Here is a 25085-nt window from a genome sequence, read left to right on the forward strand (position 1 = left end):
TAAACCGTACACTCCCCCTGGGATGAATGAAGCAAGCACTGACTCCTCAAGGAAGACCGCATTTGAAGGCCCCAGTTATATACTCATCAAGCTAATGTAAAACTGCCCATGTTTCAAGGACCTACAATCTAAGCCTCAGTACCTATTTCTTCATGCTCATACCACATCTCCTATAGTCTCTCTGCATCTGGATTTAGATTGAATGCCAAGAGCTGCCAGTACAGCACACAAGGCATTCTCTCTCAATGTAAACTAGGAGCTGCAGTGTGAACAGGCAAGGTGCAGACTAGAATAGGATGCTGCTGTTCTCTCCGATATTGCAACTTAAACAGTAAATAGATAGTGGCAGCTTATCGAGAAATAACGCTGAGTGGCTAAAAAAACAGGCAGGGTGCATCACCCATCTTAAGGGGGCCTGAGAAATACCCAGATATCTACAGTCAAGCAAAATGGCTTATGGGAGCCAATGCTGGCTGGCAGGACTTATGTTGGACAAGCCAGAAATAATCCACTCTAGAAACACAATTATTAGACAGGTAGGTAGGTTGTCCAAGAAAGCCCACGTCATCTATTTAAAGATGTGATTCTGTGTGATATATTATCAGAACATAGGTCTTGATTGCAGTGGAAATTGAAACCACAACAATTTATTTTAATATGTTAGTGTAACATACTGAAAACCAAGAAAATAACTCTTAGCCTTGCAGTAGAATGGAATGTAATTGGCTGCCTTACAAAAATATGCAAATTATTAAATTAAAAATTAATTTTGAAGCTAGACTCCAGAGAGCCCTTGATAAGAAAGTTATTTACCTGCATCCTTCATTGTTTTCCCCACCGGAATCTGTGTTGCCTGTTTGACCGTTATTCTTTGCACTATTTTCTTTATTAACTTCTTGTTGGTCTTCAGGTAAAAGGAGCAATGCATTCCTTAAACATATTGCAGCAAACTCCATGCTGGCTACTGGAATTGCAGAGGATTCCCCATCACTAAAGACATAAACAAAAAAAAACTTAAAAAAAAAAAACAAAACAATAAAACCAAAAACTAACAATACTTCATTAAAACCTGCTACAAAAAAAGTATATAAAAGCAAACACATTAAAATTGCCTAATCTTTACAAAGTGTCAGGCATTCTTAAAAAAAATATGTAAGAAAAGCTCTAGTAGTTACATGTCCAGAATGACATACAACAATGAAAAACAGGACAAGCATGTAATATTGGAAAAAGAAGGTTATTTCATTTTCCAAAGCCACAGATACAGCACAAATAATTACAGAAAAAGTGCTAAACTTTCAAAGGTAATAGTTTAATTTGCTGTTGAAATACATTATCGAGCATAAACATTAAAACCAACTTGTAAGTTCTCCACTGGCCAAACCAACGTGTAAGTTCTCCACTGGCCAAACAGCTCTGCCTGTTGAGACATTTCTTCTATTTTCACTTAAAAAATAGCTTGCATAGTGGTGACAAGTGGCTCCAATTCAAGTCTAGGGAGATGGTTGGGGCAGTAAAACACCTTCAAATGTTTCATGTAATGACTGTTTTTTTCCCATGTTAGCCGTTTTTCGTATTAGAAGTTTTAAGAGGTAAAACTGCTTGCAAAAATCGCTAATGTGAACTATACCTTAGGCTTTGTTCAGACTGGCATTGGGATTGCAATGCAGTTACTGCTTCCTCACGCCTATTTAGTCCAAAATTAGATGGTGCTAATAAAATTTTAAGTTAAAAAACATTTTTATAAACTACTGATTATTAGCACACATGAAGATAGGTAAGTCATAAACAAAAAAATAAATAAATAAATCACAAGCCACATAAAACTAAAACATTTTCCACCAACTACAAAAGAAATTTTATGTATTGCAATTCAATCATTCTGTTGAAATGTAAATACATAATAGAAAATCTTACTTGTATAGGAGATTCTGAACAGACTGAGAGGCCAAGATTATCTTGCGATGATAACCCTGGCCAACTATTGATTGCACTATTCCTTTTTTGCTTGGTAGACCTTTTGTTTCTTGTTCAGATGACTAAAAAAAAACCACAAAGATTAAAAAAAACACACAAATATATAAAGGAATATTTAAAAACAGGAGCTGATTTTTTATACTAGAAAACACTAGTACATGCAGGACAAATGTATCCTACTCTTTTCTCCAGGATTGTAATAGGCCATCCTACCTTTGTCCTACTAAAAAATGACATAGTGAACCTGTGTCTTGCCCATGTCAGCTCCCTATGTCGCTCACATTTACATATTCCTTCTGTACTTGGTCCACTACCACAACATAAATCTTTTGAACTCAACCCCACAATGGCACAACTGGTAACGCGCAACTGAATGCCAAAGCAACCAGCACTGCATTAGGAGGAGGGGGAGAAAGTCACACACTTCCCAAACCTGGATATACCAAATATTTCTTCTTGCTCCTGCAATTTTGTTGCTAACAGGATCTTTTTAAGGAAACAATGGTTAAGGTTTTATCTCCCTGCCACAAATACAAACAATGGATGAAGAGGCTCACAAGTTTACAATTCAGTGATGAAATGTAACTTGCCAAAGACCTCTTGGCCAAAATATCCAAAGCAGTTGGAAAAAAAATGAAAAAAAAAAAATTAATAAGTAAACTATGCAGCAGAAAAAGAAGTCAAGCTGTATAGTATGCCAATGTTACTGTTTCACTGCCTTTTGGTAAAACACAATTTTCAGTGGCCATATGGTTATGCTATTTTCAAATCAATGCTAATGCAGTTCATCCAAACATCTGCTGCAGTCACATCAGTTAAAATTTGATTTAATAGAACAATGACAGTACTAAAATTTGGGTATCTGGGTATAACAACAATGTTCCAAAACACACACATCAAGTGTCACTTAAAGCCGTCAGATCAGATAAATGAAATGCTGAATACGGTCAGGTATATGTGAATTACCTTTTTTAAAATAATGTAGTCTGGAAATGAAGACAAGAAACCTACTGATTGATCACAGGTGGGCATTTTATTTATATGCCAGTTTTAGGCTGGACAGATATTTACCATATTCTAAAACTAAGTGAAGTAAATCAGGATGGTTGTGATTTTGCAGACCTTTAACTAATGGATCAAATTTCTAGATGAACTGGGATTTAACAAACAGCAATTAAAACATTGAACCGGTAAAGCATCTACAATACAACCCTGTCTTTCTCTAGCTTGTAAACAAGGGGAACCCTTGAATTACCTTTCAAGTCTTAAGGAACCTCTGCCAATAATAACCACAGCTCATATTGTCAGTGGGAAGAATGCTTCCTACATTACTGACCAGTGGGATGAATCCCACCCTTACAAAGAGCCAACATGAGCATTGGTGTCAGTGGTCAACTCAGTCAACTTAACTGAGAGGCATTAATTGCTTATTTTATAATGAAACCCTAGCAGTCTCTTGAGGAACCCAGGTTGAGAGACAATGTTTTAAACTTTTTTTTTCTTTTTAGGGCACTAAAATGTCAAGGTTGTCAAGGTACTCATGTAGAATTTTAACCTTGGATTCACCAGACAATAGAGAAAACTATGAGCTCCCCCTACTGACAAGCAGAAGAATGCAGGTATAAAAATATGCTTAAAGTTTTCACTTTAGGATATTTTTTTTTATCAAGCAGTCCACTTCACTGTCTCACTATTGCAGTGGTTTATGCTGTACATTAGACAGCAGACAATAGCTGTATTTTATTAGACAACAGAAGGGAAATCTTGTAAAGGAATTGCCATTATATTTTTACTAAATGGTTGCATTTGAATCCAGATCGTGAGGACTCAGAATCCCCATTCACCCTCCATCAAAGCAAAACCTAACATACAAATTTGCTTTATGAGCATGTGCTGGCAGGACAAAGCTAAGGTACATCAGATGACTGGAGTAGTCAGTGGGATGTTGTAGTTGTGGGAAATTCTTTCCCTGGTAGTCTTTTGAAGTATAAAGAGAAAGGCAGCCTTAAGCCGCATACACACGTGCAATAATAGTTATTCGAAAAGATCTTTCACAATCTTTTCCAACGACTAGCATTGCACGATGCATGAACGAGTGCTGTACATATAGCACAATTCTGCTCTATGGAGAGGGGAGGGGGAAAGCGACCGAGCGGCACCCTGCTGCACGCTCTCCCCCCTCCCTTATATTAGGATCGTTAGTCGTCCATCATCCGTGGATCCGACAGGACGCTCGTTCAGACGATGGACGACTGGCACTGTACACACGCATGATTCTTGTCCGATATCGGCCCTGAGCCCATAATCGGGTGAGAGCCAATGGACATGTGTAAGTAGCTTTAGGTACAATAACAATAGACAATATATGTAGAGAAGATAAGCCAAGTACACCAAGGATAAAGCTTCTAGGTGCACCAGCACAGATTGCAAGACACAGAATGTTTTTTCCCCCTTACATACACAGTTTGTAACAGGAAATGACCTAATCAGGCATAATGGATGCTTACAACACCACTGTACTACTGTGAACTTGGGGGAATTGTGTTTTGTTTTTTTTACACAGATGACAATTTAGGACACAGACATGTAGCATAACTTTATAGGCAATAAGGAGTTGGCTTTTTATTTTCAGTTATGCCCAACATCAGCTTTAAAGCTTACCATAAACCTAACAAATTCTCTGTATAATTCTATTTTACACCCGCTAACAATTCTGTAATGCCAGAGCTATCTTAACTGGATAATTTAGGTAGTTTCAGTAAAATTTATGTGGACTGTACAAAGATTGTGGTCAGAAAACCTGTATGGTGACCATAAGGTGTTGATGTTGCTTGTGGTAGGTGAAAGAATGGCATGGCTCACAAGCAGAGTATCTTTACAGGTCCCAAGGAGCAAAAGGGTACATGGATACCTAATTCCAGAGCTTTGAGGTAATCAGCAGACAAAATGTGTATCCTCAGAGGTGTAATGGTCACCAAATAAACCATTCCTAATTTTTATTAGACTTAAAGTTCCTTCACTAAAATACATTTTAACTATGTCTTTAGAACACTGGGCTACAAAACGCAGCTGTTACAAAGTAGAGTTGCTGAATCAATAAACATAATCAAAGAACAATGATATATGTCATCTTTGCAATTGAGGAGCAGGTATGGTCATCCAAGGCTAGAACGGAACTGGTAATTCACTATAGCAGCATAATAAGAACACAGAATATCATCAATTACAGTTTATTATTTTAAAGATTAAAATCATCCTTTCTCAAATGTTTTATAATGCAAAACACTAAAGCACCACCTAAAAGTATGCACTTACCCCCTTATTGGCAGCTATACAGCATTCTGCTAATCTTAACCATAGACGTGGGTTTGAATGATAAACCTGAACAGCTTCTATAAGACATTCAAATGCTGCCAGTGGTCGTCCAATGTGTAGTAGTTGTATGCCGCAATTATACAGCAACTCATAACGCTTGTTGGTCAACAATGTACACATAGGCCTGCCTGAAAATTTCTTCCCTAAAAACAAGAAACAGAAATTTTAAAGAGCAATAACAAAACCTAATGGTATCTATGCATATATGCTTTTCCATTAAATTCAGGATTCCACTTATTACAGCAAAACAAATGTAATTCTATTGCTTTTTTAGGTATAATAGACATACCTTCATTTTAAAGAGACCCTGCCATCGACCCATTTATGTTAACATTATTTCTACTGAATTAAAAGGCTTCCTTTTGTAGACATCCAAAGATCTGGAGACCACTCCTGGGTAATGCCATGTTGCCTGTTATGGCAGGTGCACCAGCATGTTCAGAACTGGCACTATTGCTTCTCCATGGCTGCTCAAAAGGTTATTTAGGCAGATGAGGGAAGAGGTGGAGGGGTTGGGCAAAGATAAACAGTAAAAGACAGTCCCAGAAGAGGAGAGCGAAGTGACATGCAAGGAGGACAGTGCAAGGGAAATTACTGTATCTGAAATTGTCAAATTTGCTAGCAAGTTAATAATAATTGGTTCAGAGTGCTGCAAGAAAGAATTTGAGATAATTTTTTTCTGCTTTTACCTATAGTTTTTTAAATTGGTAGCAAGGTCTCTTTAAAGACTGGTTGTAATTATTTTCAGTTGCGCACCATTTCTACGTAGAATATGAAAGCCTAAAAATAAATCATTGTAGAAAAAAAGTCACTGAATAGTGACTAGGAACTATTTATATTTGTCCCTTCCTGAAGTTCTATTTTGGTATAGTAATTAATGGAGACATTTTTTTTTATACCTTTGCTGTGCTTTGGCCTCACTATACAAGAATAATTTCATCAGCCTGCAGCATAGAGTTGTAAAATCAGACGGATATTAGATTGGATTTCAATTGAAATACATTTTTGTAGAAAAATGAACACAAATTACAACAGGAAAACAAATATGAATAGGCGTTCAAAGGACATTGGAAATAAGGGAACTGCCATTGCTGACTTTTAATAGTTTTTACATTTGCATTCTTTGAAGCTGAGAATATAATGCTTACCACCTTCCTGTTGAGGTGGTCACTTGTCTAGAAAAGTCATGTGCATACAAGGTAACCAGATACCTCACATGCACATGTAAAATTAGAGGACTTGCCACATGTCAAAGGAAATAGAGGTTCCCGGCTATAAAGAAAAATCAGCAAAATAGCTTTCATATTAGTTTACAGACAGATTTCCTTTAATCTGCACTAACCAGCAAAACATGGGGTGGAAGGGTCTTACCTGGATCTGTATTGGACGAGGATAACTGTACACAGGCATTGTCATTTTCCTGAATAGCCTTTTTAAAGTAGAAGAGCCCCAAGTTGTGTTTTCCCATAGCAAAATGGATGCAGCCAAGATTGTTCCAGAACATACATCGAACACATTCCCCTGAAAACGGACCAAAACTATTAGGGATGGGTCTATAATATTTTGGAAATGCATGCTGTGGTAATATGGTCAGAATACATAAACTGGTGACTGCTAAAAGACAAAGAAAATACCATACTGGTATATAATTGTCTTAGTTATAAAACAAAAACTGGCTTCATGTATTGAAGAAAGAAAAGTTAATATGCTTCATGTATCAGCTAATCATACTGGCCTTTAGAACCCTGGTGCCCAGTATGTGGCCTTGGCAGCTTTCTGGGTCATAGATGGGGGAATCTTCCTGTGGGCACTTTGCAGTGACAGAAGGATGCCAGGAAATAAATCATGAGGGTTACACTGATGTTAACTGATCCCAATGCTAAGGGCTTTTATTGAATCCACTGGCACAAATGCTGAGGACATTTATGATGTGTTGCAGCAACTGATGTCAATGATGACTCTTATTTTCTTATTATTGTGCATTGTGGTTATGAGGCAAAAATGTTGCAAGCCTAAAAGTTTCAGATGCCAAGGTGCATTACAGTCTATTCATTTTGAAAAGGGCTGTCTAATTCAATGCACTACTATTCCCTAGATAGCAGTTAAAACAAGTGTCATTAAAAGTACATATCAAACACATTTTCAAAATAACATTGTACAGATATAACATATAATATACATATAAGTATAAAAACAATGTGATAGTAATATTTATTTTGGGCCAATTAAAATATGAACCAAAACAAATGACGCATTTTGCAGAACAGGGTCTGCTTCATGCGAGGCTTTATCAGATTAAAAGAGGGTATAGAGACTAGTCCAAAATACCAAAAGTAATCAGAACACCAAGAGTGTAGGTTATTTAAAGATTCAGATGTCAAATTATGTACACAGTAAACCCACACAGTCCCCACATCTATGCTCCCAGAAAGGGGGATTTTATGAAGTTGGTTGCAAGTTCAAGCCAAAAATATAATTCCAAAAAACAAACTGCAGATGCTGGCTTCCCATACTTTATAGGGGTGTTAACCACACCAAAAGCTGATTAACTCTTTCCCAGGCACCATTTTTTTTTGTATACTAAATTTAAGATATCCTCAAGTAGAACATTTAGGACTATTTCAGACTTGCAGCTAACCAAAATGTTAAATCGCAGACTCAAGCTGATTGCCAAGCAATCCAACATAACTGAACAGAAGACTGCTGGATGTGCAGCTGCTTTTCCTCTTCTGGAAGAAGAGCTGCACCTAATCTTCAACTGCACTCCACCACACAACAATGTGGCTGTCATACTTTGCAGATGACAGCTTATCCATTTTTGGGGGGGGTGGCTGAGAGTGGCTCACAGCACAGTTTTCAACTGCAAGTTTTAAAGAGGCCTTAAGCTACATTTCCCTACATAGTGATAAAAACTTTTTTTGTGGGCAGATATTGGGAGATGTAAATTTTAAAGAACACCTTTTTTTTAGAATTATATATTTCTCCTTATTTTGCTTTCACATAAAAAAGCAATATATTATATATAAATATAGCAGAAATCAATACCTTGAGAAGTTGGTTTAATAAAGCAAATAGCAGCTCATTCAACTAATACTCTCTATAGAATAATATTAGCTGGAGGCAAGTAGGTATCATTCAATAACAGTCTGTGAATGCTAATGAAGAAGCACATTTCAGAACACTATAGCACATGAGCTGCACTGCATAAAGGTCCACTCTACGCTATACTAAAGAAAGTCTCCTGGGAGAGGCTTAATTTATAACAATTTAATTTTAGGAGCAGTTTTCTCCAAGCAAATCTGCTGAAAACATAAATCACCTTTGGCATATTCAGCTTGTATTATTACCTGCTAATGTACATTAATGTGTTAATACTCAGCTATACATACTCTGTCCAAGTCAATTTTGCACCATTAAGTGTTATGGATTAAAAGGTATCTAACCTAACAAGTATTGTACTGCGGCATACTTTCCTTCAGATGTGGTGGCTGCATTAGTTTTCTTTTTCTAGGTTTGATTTTCTTTATTATGACTTGAGGATTCAGTCATTACCACACTTCTTCTAAGGTAACAACATTCACTGCACTGTACATTTAACTATAGAAGAACAGCATTGTCACCTTACCACCAGAAGTTTATTGGAAATAAAACAACACTTCCCTCTCATCATCTCTGATAAAAAAGGGGAGGTGTTAGTCTATGCAGAACAATGCATCTGGTAAGAGAAAAGGTAAGGAGAAAGGTAAAGCGTACAGAAAAGTTATCAGACTTTATATATCAGATTATTTCTGTTCCTTTCTATTCCTTAAAACTGCTTTTGGCTTGGCATACAATTAACCTGATACCTCTCACCTGTATTTGCATGGTTTTATACAATGCTATGCTGTCATTTGATTGGCCAATATGTGAAGAACAGATGTGTGCCTTATTATTAGAATGCTCCAATACATATCTACCCATGTACCTGTTTTTAAGAACCCGGGATGTTCAGAGATATTTGAGGAGTTGAGGAGTTTCACGGCTTTTCTATAGTTACCCCTGAGGTATTCAAAATTACTCTTCAAAAAAAGGGACGATGTGGACTGTAAAACAATATAAAATCAGCTTTAACAAAATAAAAATGTCAAGCAGGAATATAATTACAAGGTTCAGCATTCAGCGTATTTCAAAATCAGATCTAAACAAAATACTGAATAGACTTAGAAAGAGTTAATACTTCTGTCAATTTGACTGCTATTTGCAGCCGTTAATTTGGAGATTCCAGATCACTTCCTCTCTCTCCTCCTGTGTCACTGTCTGTATTCCTCTGTCATCTGCATCCCCTTTTTAATGTACTGCGCTGCTTAATATGTTGCCGCTATATAATTCCTGTTTAATATTATTAAAATGTCACAGCAAGATTAGAAATGAAGGGAAATGTCACTGAGATGGGGAAAACCATTATAAACTCATAACAGTTCAGCAACAGTCAGCCTACAACCACCCATTTGATCCAGGTTGAAGGAATATTTAATGCACATGTTACATAAATGAATATTACAGTGCCCAATGTCTGATCTGCCAGTAAAACACAAACTACAATAGAAGGCAAATAGGTCAATGTTTCATGTTTTGCATGAACAAAATAACATTATATTATCATTAAAATAACAAAAAATAAATAAAAAAGAACTACTACATATCTAGTCAAGTTGAAAAAGTAGTTTAATATATTTACACTTACATTTCCAGATGTGTTCATAACGGACTTAATCTCTCTCTTGCATGCTTTCAGAGACTTCATTTGAATGTAAGCCCTTACTTTGTACTAAAAAAAAAAAAAAGGAAACAAAAGGGACAATCTTAATTTACAAACCAATGTAACCACACTAACTGGAAATTGTTAAGAACTAGGAGTGCTTTTCTTCACGATCATAACAAATAAAGGACCCATGAAGGGCCCAGCCCATTAAGGTAATGTTATAAGAAAGTAAATAATTGGCACAGCAGCACAGTAGATTGGGAACTGGACGGAAAAAAAATCACCTTAAAGAAGCTGGACAACTTAAACATGAATTATAGTTTATGCAAAGCAAGACACCCTTTTTTTAATTAAAACGTTTGCTGGAAAGAGTGTATAGCAGTATGAAGAGGATTTGTTCACAATCCTTTGTACATAAATATACCTGATGTATTTTGGACTTTGAAGCTTCTAACTGAGCTCCTGCTTCAGCTTTCGTATGAGAAGATTCCTTGTTGTTGGCATTATGGTTTGTCTGCAAAGAAAGCAAATAAAGTAATTTATTACCTTGCCAGTCATCAAAAAATAAACACTAGCTGGAACAAAAACAAGTTATATCCAAATGTATCCCAAATAAATGATCACCCTACTCAAACCAAGTTATTGCAGTGTTTCTTCACTTGAAATAAATTTCAGAATTTCAGGGAACCCCGGCTATAATTATTAAATCCACAACCCACAGTACGTACATTAGTTGGGTGGTCACTAGCAAGAATGCCTCTTACATTGTTGGCCAGTGACAAGAATGTCACCCTTATGGGAAGCCAAAAAGATCATTGATAAAGTGACCCGAGAGTCTCAAATTTCTCATTGCTCAAGGAACCCATATCATCCTCTGGAGGAACCCTAGAGTTGTACAGAACCCTGGATGGGAAACACTGTGTAACTGGATCACCTCTCCCACTTTATTTTTGGTCAAATATAACCTTATCCCAACTAGTGTCACTTTTACTGCTACACAGGGGCCACGTATATTACTGCACTGGAGTTTCATGATCTGCCTATCAACCTTGGACATCACAAGAGAGATGCATAGAAAAGACTTACATTTTTGTAAGCACCCATTCCTCAACTATAAAAACAAAAAATGATAAATTCCACCTGCCAGCATTTACTGAAAACTTAAAACTAAAATAACTTTGCCTAAGGTGCCCCTTTTCTATGTCTGATAATCATGGCACAGAAATAACTCTAATTGTTTCATTTTTTGTGAAGTGGACATTTTGTTATTACTCACCTCGTTATTTTTACCATTTTTATTATTATTGCTGCCTTGCAAAATCATTTTCTCAAGCACTACCAACAGATGTAAGGCTTTTTCTGTTTGGTATGTTAAAAGATACAGGTCCACCAGCAAAAAACAGACGGCATGAGCAAATTTTTCCTCTGAAAGAGAAAACAAGCAATAGATAATTGTTCTGTTAGCTCAAACCCACAAAAAGTTTGCTTCTCTTTTATTGATATTGTACACTTAGTGCCTTATAAACAGTGGGACAATTGAGGTATATAAACTTTTTTTTTCTAAACACAATGGTGATATAATATACATCTGTATGCAGTACCTTCACACTTGTAGTGATTCATATAGTAAACAGAACCCTTTAGAGCTGTCCCTGCCCCAAAGGAGCTTACAATCTACAATATAACTTCTTCAGTCAAAATGTTACACACTAATATTCAGTCCAGCCAATCAACCTTCCAGTTTTTGGATTGTTATAGGAATCCATAGTACACATAGAAAATATTCAAGCACCAAGCAAGTAGTTCCCGAGGGGAAGCAGGACCACAGCTTTATTACCAGGACTGCTAAGTAATGGAGAATTCTTGACTTAGACATTGTCTGAAAATATGACTTAATGGGATGGAATTATTAATAATTTACCTGTCAATTCAACCTTAGTTTAGCAGTTTATTTGTTAGAAGATGCAGCATCTACTATTGTGACTGCTGTGCTCTTTTCATAATTGGCCATGAGGTGGCAGAATTAATATTAGGGTGATATTAATAAAACATAGAATCATTTCCTTTTAAAAAATCCCTTGTGGGAATTATACAGTTGTTTCAATGACAGTAATTGATTACCACCAGAAATGTAGGATTCTAGGTTTTTATAAATTGAGCCCCCAGTGTTATTATGCATTGAACAATGCACAGGGATCCGAATGGCTGCCAAAATATAGCCAAATAGAAAAGTGATTAAAAAAGCTCTAGGCGGGCTTAATAGTTTTTGTAAACTACAGTGAAGCTTGTGAAATTATCAGTATATAAATCTGAAGGATAAATTTCAGGTTTGATGTTTTAGTACAAGAACCCATTATGATTTCATAGTGCTTTACTTTACATACAAGATTCTGAAAATAAAACCTCCTTTTTATTGCACACCAAATTGTTGGATTTAGGCTGCCATAGCACCCTAGAAAAAAATAGCTACGTTCTCTTTCTGTATCTGTATGAAGCTGTATATACAAAAATAAAATGATTCACATAGTAAATCATAAAATCTTTAGATTGCACTGTTAGGCCACAGATGCTTATTTCCATTTTGAGAAAACTCAAAAGCTCCAGAAGGATAGGAAAAGTAAAAAAGAGGGTTTTCAAAGAAGACAAAAGATTCCAAGTTTTCCTACAACAAGTTTTCCAAAAAAAACTCTTTATAATACACAGATCATTCAATGTTCATTATCATTAACATAAAGAAGAGACCATTTGTAATCAATCTGCCGGTCAGAAAATTATGAAAAAAAAGAGTGGAAGGATTCTATTTAAAAAGTAGGCTATCAGACATTCGCTCAAGCATTCCCTTATTGGAAACTTCCAGGTCCACGAGTTTCAACAGAAATAACTGATTCCCACTGGCGACTGTCAGATTCCCAGTGTTATACCTGAACTTTCATAAACAGTTTTGCTGTCTTGAGATGTAAATTAAGATATGAATGAAATATATACCCATCAGGAATGTAGGGAAGGTCCAATGCTGGTATAACCAAATACTGCTGCCAATGTCAACATCTAAGCTACTGGATTCAGCTATATCCTTTTATTAAATAAAGGTGTACCTGTGACTGCATAGGCATTCGTACTACTCAAATACAGTGTTCTCCCCAGCCCCTTTGAGCTGAGTGCACTGCTAGACACTTTTTAGAAACCACCTGGCTGTTTTTGGGTGGTTACTGAATACAGAGGCTGCCACCTGTCAACAATTTCTTACCACCCGGTTTAAAAACAAATTCTGGGTTGAACACCGCAAAAAATGTGCAAACTATTGTAAAAGAAAAAGATTTTAGGGACAGTTCAAAAAATTTAAAGAAATTATGTATACAACCATTATGCACACCCTTTAAAGCAACCAGCATTTTGCAAATCCCCCTTTTAGTGATTTGCTTTCCATGTCTCCTCCAGGCTGCAACACTTGGTTTGTTCAAAGAGCAGAATACCACAACAGGAAATATGTTCTCTACTATGAACTACAATCTGATTGTACTGAGTGTTAGAGCAGTCGAGACATTCTCCCTGACCTATTTTAAGGAGAAAAATAATTATTGGGAATATTCAAAAATCTGAACATTCAGTGGTAAAATTGCTTATGTCTATATTAGTTTATTCACTGCCCTAATATTCATGACCTTACACATCAGTCTAGAAGGAGGCATACCCATATTAAATAAAAAATCTACAGAATGTTTTTATTTACTAATACAACTTATATAATTCCTCCTAGTCTCATATGCTAAATCTTATAGGTTAAAAATGAGTGAGTGTGAGGCTACTGAGTCAATAGTTGTTAGAGCATGGAACATGCAATGGAGGAGAGAATACCAGCTCTGTAAACCTCTATTGGATTGTCCCTGGCCTTGGCACATTGCCCAAAGGAAGTCTATGGTGCTGTAAGGTGCAGGTGTGACAGGTACAGTAAAAACTGAAGTGCTAGATGTAGATAAAGAGCAAACCTATGAAAACAAAATCTCCATCAGTATTGATTAATTGATTATTGGAGATATAAAAAAAGGGTAACTGCACTTTGCAAAGTGTCAAAGTGAAAATAAACTGGCTATTCTATTCCTGTTCCATCTCAAGGCACCACAAACTTCCTTCTTTTTTTTTTTTTTCTTCCTAAAGACAATCTTTGGTCATCTTGATTGATTTATTCCTGGCACACGTAAGGAAAGTCAAGATTGCAGCAAAAACTGCCAGCTGTGCGGTGATCAGACAGGTAAGAACAGTTACTGCAGATAGGACGTTGGTTGTCTCTTTCTGCTAAAGATCATCAATATAGAAACACCAATCCCTCACATTCCATATTACAAGCAAACAGTCACCACACTCTGGAGTATTGGGATCTTTGAGAATATCTGTAGTTGTGTTTAGTGTAACATTGTGTGCTCTTAAAAGCCAAGGATGGCTTGTTTTAAATCTTTTTACTGCTTTCTAAGAACATAAAATAATTTTAATATCCATAGTGAAGGCATTGGTGTTTAAATAATAAATGCTGCGCCATATGCAGCAAAGATAAACACATCCTAGATCTAAGCAGGGGTAAAGTAACTGTCTATACAGGATTTATGGAAACCAATTGAAACAGGTAAGTCAATGTCTGCATCACAAGTTATGGATTTAGCCAGCAATTAAGACTACCAATTAGACTCATTATCATTCATGAATCAAACAATTTACGTTTTATTGAATAACTTATACTGACTAAACATGTCTTGCATGGGAAGATGTTTAAATAAATGACAATTAGCTACTTGATTTCCCAGGGACATTTAACAATGAAAAGCTTTTGATAATTGTAAAATTTAAAAGGATTCTACAATGAAAATGAGCCAATAAACCACTATTTAGAAAGGGACCCGTGTCACAATACCCATAAACACTAGCTATAGCAGAGAATATTACTTAGTCTCACCGTGTGCCCCAATGGCCTTTTAAACAATTTCTATTTTTTTTTCTAAAGCAATGCATTTTTTTTTTTTTTTTTTTTTTAGACATGGCCTGGGCTACTGCTCTACTTCTCACTCTGGGCCTGATTTATTAAAGTTTACCAAGACTGGAGAGGATACACTTTGATCAGTGAAGCTGGAATGGATTTCTTTGAAGTCATTTGCTAGCAAATGTTTTGAATCATGAGCCTGATGCATTCTAGGTTTGCTGGATCACCCAGCTTCACTGATGAAATTGTATCCTCTCCAGCCTTGTAGAGCTTTAATGAATCAGGCCCCCTGTGCCATGTGTGTCTGTGTTTAATGCTAATAGCAGTAGCTTGGGGCAACACAGACAACAATCCGACACTACAAAAAACTATTAAAATCCCAATACAATTTGGGTGTTGTGGTATTGCAAGACAATGTACAAAGCATAGTGTGATCTAGTGACATTCATTTTGAATTGCAACACACCTAGGTTGGGTGGTAAAATTCTTTCAGTGCTTAATTTTGTGCTGCATTGAAGAAAAGTGCATGTCTAATAAAATATGTTTCAGTGCACGGGAATCCCATGAAAGTGAATCGAAATACAGAATAAATGAGAAAAAAAGCAGCCACTCATGACGCCCCCTTCCTTTTGTTACTCCCCTTGCATGTAACAGCACTGGATTTGGAAAGGGGGGGGGGGGGGGGTGAGAGAAGGTTTCCCAAATTGCTCCATGGTGATGTCTCAAGAAGAAGTCTCAAAAATCTACTCATAATCCAACATCCTAAAGTGCTGTGAACAAAAACTAGTTAACACTAGCAGTGCGTAAACATTTATGGACAGATTCCACTGGTACATGATCCTGAATGGTTGCCAGCATCTGCTGGATCTTGGGAGGAAAAAGGAATCACTAAAAATTAGTAACAATCTTCACCTCTGCTGTGTGTTGTGCATGGTCCATAAGGGCTGTGGTGCGATGATCTAGGTATTCTCAGACGCATGCCTAAAATGTCAGTGTCATAGACAGCATGATGGGAAAGAAAGTATACAGAAACAAGAACAATTAAATTGTATAATAAACATTTGAGGATGTTAACAGCAAAACCTAAACCGTGCTAACAATTTAATAACCATCGTGTTCCAAGTAAATGTCTTCATCAATTTGTAGAAACAACTATAGCAATCACACTGAATGAAAACTGTGCAGTAGGAAAAATTGTATTGCTATTATATCAGCCATCATCTTACCAAATTCATCTTTAGCTAAATGATTTCTGTTCTGGACAACAGGATTGTTTTTCCTTAGCACATTCTTCATACATTAGGATCTTTATAAGCTATAGAGCATATATGGTCCACCTAACAAACCTAAAGACTTTTTAAGATGAAAGACATAACACATGCACTTATATGCGTGATCAAATGATTATCTAAAAATTTCATTTTAAAAGCAACTATGTATTAACAAATTTACTAAACATAAAGGTCATTGATTTTATAGGCTAAACTATCTGTATAATATAAAACTTTAACAGGAAGACTCAGCAGCTGCAAAACTTCACAAAAATAAACACACATCATGTATATTTTATGTGATATTGCAGATTAGCTATCAGAATGTAAACCTTGCAATTCTCAGCATTATTTACACTGATTTTCAAACAGTTTGTTTAAATAAATATTCAGCAGTCATCTAGCTGTGGGATGCAAACAAAAAAAAGCAAAACATACCAAACTAAAGCAATTAGCAAAGATGTGTTCTTGTCTGTGATTTTTTTTACATGCAAATGGCAATTATACTTAAGCATTAATTACATTAGGCAAAAGCTTTGGCGGATAACAGGCAGCTAAACAACAACAAAAAACTTTTTTGAAAACAATATCAAATAGTCAGAAACAAATGCGAAATGCAAAATTGTCAATGCAAAATTTGCCAAAACCTTTAGAAATAATCAGAAAAGAATGTAAATGCAGTGTAATTCACCAAGAATCAGCAGGTACTTACCAAAAGGTTCAATAAACTGGTAAAGTTTTTCCCCAATGGCAATTGCTTCCATATGCTGGCGCAAGTAATACAGAATGACAGCCTGATTGTAGTACAGCATGCTATTCTCCACATCATCTAAACTGTCCATCTCATCAACAGCGGAATGAACCTACATATGTGGATTTAAAAGATGTTATGTGCTGTTTCCAGCATGTCATAGGACATTAAATTTCCCTTTTTCTTGTGATCCTGTCATGTCAGCTTAATGTGAATTGAGTGTCATATTAGGACATTCTACAGTAATACAATCTACCAGAGAAATCTAATAGTAGAACAGCAATGTATCCTCTATTCATTATCGTCACTGTTCAGAACTATAATAATATTGGCAGAAATTCACATAGGTGGTTTCTAATGGCAGGTTTACTTTCATCAATCAATTTACATGAAGATATTTTTTAGGAAGTAAAATCATGCTACATTGTTAGTTGGACAGAATCTGCTCCCACAATCCAACTTTTCCTGCTCAATCTCCAACATTTATTTAGAATGGAGTGGCTTAGAGCCTCCTCCCACATGGGAGAGTTTTATTACCACTCTCAACTCCAAATTCTATTTATACAACTGTTTTGCCACTCTTCCTGGTACTGAGAGTGATTGAGGGCGATCCCCCTATTTTTCTCCCCTCATCAGCCAATACACTATCCAGCCCCCATTAAAACTTTGGTTTCTCCATAAACATTGTTATTACCTTTCCCCCATACTAAAGTTACACCCCCCCCCCCCCCCCCCTTTTTCTATAGCACACAGGTTTAGTTGAATTTTACTTCCTCATCTGGTTTCCCAAGTTCTATTCTAGACATTGTTATTTTCAAAGTTACCTTACTAAATTTTATCAACAATTTGATTTTGTCAATATTCGAGATACTACTCGGTACTCTAGTTTTGGTATGCATTGTCTGTATCACTAGTGCTGTAATACGCTTTCAGATAGAAATAGAGCTTGCCTAATCCCCCTGCCTCCAAAGTAATCCTGTTGACCAGAGAGGCAACCTATCAGAGCACTGACTGGAGGCAGAGAAATCAGGCAAGCTCAGACAATTGAGCTTTGCCAATTCAGAATTTCCCAGTACTTTGGCATGTCAGAGTGGCTGTATGTCATTCATGGAAGAAGCTCACTTCATTTGCTTATTTTGTGGTTTTATCAAGGTAAGCTGGTAAGTGTGCTGCACCCAAAAAAATTTGTTTCTTTTCATTACTCCATTGCTATGGTGTATGAAAATGTCAAAGAGCCACAATGTTTCAGTTAGCACATTTTATAGTAAATTATCCGAAGATAAAAACGGCTGTGCTGTCAAATACTGAACACTAGAATAACAGAAGAAGCAAAAGACAGTTTACCTCAAGGTACCCATTTTAACCCTACTCTATTAAATAATCATAGGATGACATTGTGTAGCTATTTATTCTCATTTTGGAAAACTTAACCAAGGAAAAACTTTGTTACCTCATTTTTCAGTTGGTTCAGCGTTTGTTTCAAAGTGTCCGTAGTGGCCTGGTCACTTTTATAAAACTCTGCAACTGCCATATTCAGCATTATTTTGTAGTCATCTTTATTAATCTCTTTCAATTCTCCAAGATGCTGAAGGCATGCCTCATAATTCCCTGCCTGGTGAAGAGAAAAAAAATATAACCTTTCATGTTTTTTCAAAGTTTTAAAAAAAGTAATATTCCCAATGTTTATGATATAGTCACAACACACAATGATAACCAATGTTTCCAATAAAAATAACGTACAATAGTAACAAATGATAATCAAGTTTTTAAAGATTTACCGCTTCAACTCTCACACCTGTATAATCCCTGTGAAGCATATCTGCTATGGAGCTATTTACCCATCATAATCATAACAGCTTGCCAGAACTGACAGAAAATGCAATGTGTGTAAGCGGCTGTGGGGCAGAAGGTCAGGATGCACAACACACATCCTAAGTATTTTGTTGAAACTTTTCTGGTAGTCTGTAGCATGCTTAAAGCTCACAACCAGTAAATCTATACAGATTGGAAAAATGCAACATGGAAAAATGCAAATATGTGCCCATGATGACTGACAGCACAGCTTACATGGAGCAAAAGTTTTCTTTCATTAATTCAAAACTTTTCGAAAAGGGAAAGGCCACACACACAAGTGTTAATTTGCAGCCATCATCCATTTTTAACTTTTGAAAGTGATCATTATGACTAAGAGGAGGCAGAGCAGGATACCAGTTATTCACTTTTTAACCAGAAAATGCTAATTTGTGTGACTCTTGCCTGTCAAATCAAACACTTGTTCACCTGGTTAAAATAAAATACAAACATCAGAACCCTACCATGTCTCCATGAGCCCGCTAGTCACCTTAATCCCCCCTGGGCAACCTAACAGGCAAATGATGACATTCCTCAACACTTCCTGATTTAGTCCTGACCTAGACTACACCCTTCCCTGCTGGCTACAGGTGGTCTGCTCAGTCAGCTCAGGTCTATACCAGGAGTTGGGTCTGTTGGGATTTACATCCAGGTGAACAGACTAGTTAGTTATTTATGGATTTGTTGCAGGCAGTATGCAGGATCTTTGGATGCCTTTCTTTTTTAATAATTGCCAGCCTTACCACACTTTACCTCGACACTTTAAGAGCCTCAACAGAAAGCTAGGCCTTCTGTTGGTCCTGAAGTGCCTAGTAAAAGTGCAGAAAGAAAAAAGTTTTAGGCATAAAGAAAAGATTTTGTAGCACCAATGATAACTGCAGGCATCTTCTGGTGTCCACTATTCATTTCACACTGCCCACATTTACACATGTCTATGTCTTTTCTATTCAAGCAGCAATCACCTCAAACAAGTGCTATGATACTAAATAGAACATTTCAGGTTACCGTGAATGCTTGGAATGAAGACTTAGACAACTCCTTTTCTTGGTCAGAAATACCAGAACAATTAGTAGATCCCTCGTTTTTCTCAGTATTTTGCTCTATAAAAATAATAAAATAAATGAATGTCAATAATAAACATTACCAGTCTTACTAATTTAAAGCAGAACGCCAGTAAAATGTAAAGATAAAAATAAAAAGCCAACCATCACTTAGGATATTTTCCTACAGTCATTATCTGCCTTTAACTGTCCGCAAGACTAATGGACAGCATCATTTACACAGTGGTTGCCAACCTTTTGGAGCTTGCAGACCACTATATCTACTGACTCTGGACTGTGCATGCATGGGGAGCCATGTGTCTCTTAAAGGGGAAGAATTGACGTCATGAAGCCAGAACTCACCCACTCTCCAATCGCAGGTCTGAGGCTCTGGACACAACCTGCCCGCCGCCCTGAGCCTGCGATGGAGACATGGTCTGCCGCTCTGGCCGGTGCGCCACCCCAAGCTCAGTCTTTCTCCTGACCCCGCTGGGGGGTGCACCGCTGGTCTCCGCACTCTTGCGGCCTAGCTGTCAGCTGGCCTGAGGGCTGGGGCCCCTAATTTCTCTGAGCTTAGGTAATGCTAAACCAGCTGCAGTCTATTACTGGACAGTGATTGGAGAAGCAGAACAGTGATGAGCTGATGTCCCTAATTTGTTACTTCTACATAAACAGACTGGTTTCTTGTGCTGCTTCTTCCTCTCACACTCCAACCCTGCTAACCAAGGACCAAATGTCAGGCATCCCGTCCACTGGCAGGTGCATGCTTGTTATAGGTCAAGTAATCAAGTAAATCTCAGGACAGAATTGAAAAGGTACCAAAAAGCTCACAGATACATACAGTATTTATTCTTTGTAGTTGCCATTTTACCTGGAGTTCAGCTTTATCACGAGAATCATTTATTTGTGGAAAGCCTCAACAAATAGTGCTTGCGTGTTACAGATTACTACATGCCATGAGAACAGGTGAGGGTGATGGGGGAGGGTTAATACACTTAATGACAATAAATATTCAAGATCATTATTTGTAACTATGGATAGAAAAACATTAAAACAAAACAAAAACATTTTCATAGAAAACAAACACTCTTTTTAACAAAATAAACTTACCTCCTGCTTTATCTGCAGCCATTCTGGAGCTATTTTGGAAAAAACAGTTCTTGGATTGTCTTCGGAATTCAGTTTAACATAGAAATGTGTTGTTTCCTACCTGAAATAAACCAAAAAGAAAGTAACAAATTTAAAAAACAAACATATTAAACCTAAAAACCGGGAAAACACATAGACACAACATGTTTACTAATTTACTAATGTGTGGCGGACAGGTCCCCTTTACTAATGTGTGGCAGACAGGTCCCCTTTACTAATGTGTGGCGGACCGGTCCCCTTTACTAATGTGTGGCGGACCCTAATGTGTGGCGGACCGGTCCCCTTTACTAATGTGTGGCGGACCGGTCCCCTTTGCTAATGTATGACTGGTGATGTTGTCATCCTCTGAGGGTGCTGTCATGTCATGTGTGATAGCATGCAGTTCTATGTCTTCATAGTATGGCTCGGTGTAATATTAAAGCACCATGGAATATGTTGGCGCTCTATAACTCCATAATAATAATGAAAGTTACACTCTGCTATGGGGGAGAAGAGGTGACACAGAAGCCTCACACCCTCTACACAGTCCCTGTCAATGAAAGTGAAGCTTCCTGTCCTCAGTCACTGTGCAGCCGGCAATTACACATCTAACAAACCAAATGACAACTCACCTGAGCCCTGCAATAACACACCCGCCGAACGGAACCTTCAGCTGTAGCCACACGCATGCGCGCCGACCTCCAATGACAGCAAAACCCTGCGTTTCCGGCGCGCAGGCGCGTCATATCCTGTCGCTTGGGCAGACAAAGTTGTCTCTAGTATCTGGAGCCATTTTTGTGAATATCACATTCGGTGAATTTACGGTGTTCGGTTTTAAAAACTTTGGCTGACGCTTTTGAACTTACAGCGAGGTTCCGATACATGAGGCACAAATTGTCTCTCTTTTCTCTTTGTATTATATACAAAATTGCGTCATCATTACGGGGCTTTTGGTGACCCCACAGCGCCACCTAGGCGCAAGCTCAGGAAGCGCCTTTATTTTACTGTGCCCCATAGACAACCTGCTGGGTATTAATCAGACCCCAAATGTGTTACCTGGCACAGCAAAGCCACAAACATTTCTCCCTGGGAAATATAAATTACTAAATAATGGGGTTCAAAGCAGAATTAACCTCCTGGGCGGTTCATTTCTGTCCGGATTTATATGTCTAAAGGCGGTACATTGTCTTTCATGAAAATGTATTTTATAGTATAATATAATAGTATTAATATATTAAAGTTTGAGGCACAAAATCATGTAAAAAAAATAAATTAAAAAAATAAATACATTTAATAATAAACTTTGACATGATTTTGTGTTTCAAACTTTATTATACTAATAATATTATAATATACTATAAAATACATTTTTATGAAAGACCCACTGTACAGTGACCCACTGTATTGCATTCAATATAGTTATTTTGTATTGAATGCAATAAAAAATAATTTGAAATTCCCACCACTCCCCCAACACAATGGCCGCACGCACCAACGTCACCAGGTGACTCATCAGATTCAGAGGACGCCAGCCGTTGGAAGAAGGACGAAGTAGTACACCGGTGGACCAGGTAACGTAGTAGTTATCAAAGTTTTTCATTGTTTTAGCTACCTGGAGTCACGTGACTCAGGGTTACTGCTTTCAGCGTTTTTTTCTTACTCTGAGTCACTGGGGGTTACCACTGGGGAAGTTAAACCCTAACAATGAAAGCTTTGCAACTAGGCAGGTGGTGTTCCCTCTGCAATAAAAAAAATCTCATCTGCCTGATCACATATTTAAAATACATTCATTTTACAAACTCATTTCCAAGTATGACTTTTTAGGCATTGAATACAAATACCATGAAAGTGCAAATACTTCAATACAATTTCATTTGATTAAAAGATTAGTAGTCCTATACTAGACAATAACAACTGATCACTAATTATCAGAATAAACTCCCAGAAGATCATATTGAAGATGTACTAAGATAACTTAAAGGGACTTGGGAGTTATTCATTGAATGCATTTCACATAACTGGTCTGTTTCTTATATGACCAGTTGAGTGAAAATTAAAGTGGGAAAAAATCCCATTTACCTTTAATCCTGCAGATCCCTCGATGGAGCTGGAGCTTTCCTCGATCCGGTCCCATGTCTTCCCGGAACTCTTCTTTGTCTCGGCGTAGAGAAAGCACTGGGCGCCGCCATCTTCAGTTTTCTCTTCTGGTCTTCTTGCTACATCACCTGATCTTGCTCTGCACAGGCACAAGATGAGGTAAGCTAGCCCCTGTAAGGAGGGGAAAAAAAGGAACACGCTCACTGCGCATGCGTGCGCATTCCCCTTAGTGGAAAAAATGTGCATGCCCAAGATTGAGCATGGGCAGAAGGAGCACCCATGACCTCCTGGGAGGCTCTGTGTTACCATTTAGTCCTGAAAGGCTTTTTGCACTTAAAATATTTTTTTTAATAATTACTTTATATACCTTTCACATTTGCAGTGTAAAACCACATAAAATTCTGCTCCAACACTGTTTTGTGGCCAGGAGAGGCTAACTTCTCTGCAGACTACCACGTTTGCATGGGGCTGCAACAAGAGCACAAATCCTATACAGCAGCAGCACAGCCCAAAGCGACACATCCCTCTTCAAAAAAGAAAAAGGGCCCCAACCTCTCCTATTCAGTTGTATAGGAAGGGTTGGGACCATAGTTGAGCCCGGGGCAGAAAGCTGTGGCTAATCGTGGGTCCTTAGAGAGAAATTAAAGATATGTGTAAGAGGGCACTTTAAGGTGAGCTTCATTTATCTTGTGCTCTGAACAGGTGCAGATTGAACATAATTACCAAATAATTAAATTAGTAAATTATGTAAAAAAAATAAAAGAGAAAATCACACTGTATATAAACCCAAGAACAAAAAAGTAATGTGTTGCAGTTTACCAGAACTTATACTTGGTGGCTGTATTAGTTTCTTTCCAATTACTGCCACCTGGTGATCCTGACAGTAATACACTTTACATCCTATGGTGACAACACTCCCTGTGTTGTATCTATGGAATAGCAGCACATTGTCACTTTAGGATAGGAAGTGCACTGTGACAGCACAGAGGAAAGGGTTTTGTAGTCAATATTGAGAGCAGGGAACAAAGTAAAAGTCAGTGAGCACAACAAGTGATCAGTTTACAAGATTTTTGGTGTGTAGTGATGTAGTTTGTTACATACGCAAGTTTTTATGTGGATTATAATTATATCATGATAACAACACTGAAGTTCTAAAGTACAAAGTACAGGGAAAGCACAGCAGCAATTAATGTGATAGCATTGTACTTGTTCTGTTGTTTAATCTGATGTTACTGCATAGAACCAATATAGAGTGATAAAATAATAACAATTAAGCAAATGTTACAATTACAAATGACAAATATTTGGGACCTATTGCAGCAAAGGTGAGAGTCACCATACATAACTTCAAACTGCATGTATCTTTTAATCTGCCTATTATTATAGCACAAAATTTTTTACTACAGAAGCCTAAATTTACAAATTTGTCTTTAGGATTTGTGACAATTTTATGTAAACTCCTGACTATAAAGTTGGCTCATCTGGTTTAGTAAATCCAATAGAACTGAAAAATGTGGAGAGAATTGGAACGTGCAGGGTGAGATTCTGAAATACCATATACAGCATGGGTGTGGGATCAAATGTCCTTTCCAGGCACACAAGAATCGATTTAAATGTAACTGTACAAGATTCTTTTCTTTTAATTTACACCGATGTTCCCCAAAATGATCAAAATTGACCTAAGAATTATTAAGACTATCCAAGAAGTTGATAAAATGGGTGTAAATGATGGATGGTCAATTGGGGACAACTATTTTTTGAGATCTTTATGCTCCATTTGTCAGTTCTGAAGGTGAGTTGCCTTGTGGTAAGACAATGTACTAAACCAGGGGTTGGCAAAGTTTTATTGCCAATAGGCCATTTATGGGGTGGGTGGGAGCACACG

The 25085-nt window shown here is 37.2% G+C and overlaps 1 protein-coding gene across 2 annotated transcripts in view; it reads right to left on the bottom strand.

Annotated features, from left to right (window-relative positions):
- CNOT10 (CCR4-NOT transcription complex subunit 10) overlaps positions 1–21823 on the bottom strand; it is a 60168-nt gene extending 38345 nt beyond the window's left edge. Inside the window, exons 1-14 of one of the 2 annotated variants that reach the window (XM_072412366.1) lie at positions 21736–21823; positions 21086–21185; positions 19941–20035; positions 18535–18696; positions 17046–17196; positions 15975–16043; positions 11370–11518; positions 10518–10607; positions 10076–10159; positions 9317–9434; positions 6724–6873; positions 5293–5495; positions 1918–2039; positions 814–990 (exon numbers count right to left, since the gene is read on the bottom strand). In XM_072412366.1, the coding sequence (XP_072268467.1) occupies positions 814–990; positions 1918–2039; positions 5293–5495; positions 6724–6873; positions 9317–9434; positions 10076–10159; positions 10518–10607; positions 11370–11518; positions 15975–16043; positions 17046–17196; positions 18535–18696; positions 19941–20035; positions 21086–21107 (1592 nt within the window). In that variant the 5' untranslated portion in view covers positions 21108–21185; positions 21736–21823. The remainder of the gene's footprint in view (positions 1–813; positions 991–1917; positions 2040–5292; positions 5496–6723; positions 6874–9316; positions 9435–10075; positions 10160–10517; positions 10608–11369; positions 11519–15974; positions 16044–17045; positions 17197–18534; positions 18697–19940; positions 20036–21085; positions 21186–21735) is intronic. The other variant, XM_072412367.1, reaches the window with a different exon arrangement.
- Positions 21824–25085: the final 3262 nt, after the last annotated feature.

The sequence above is a fragment of the Pyxicephalus adspersus genome, chromosome 5 (genome assembly GCF_032062135.1).
Source record: "Pyxicephalus adspersus chromosome 5, UCB_Pads_2.0, whole genome shotgun sequence".
Classification (NCBI taxonomy): domain Eukaryota; kingdom Metazoa; phylum Chordata; class Amphibia; order Anura; family Pyxicephalidae; genus Pyxicephalus; species Pyxicephalus adspersus.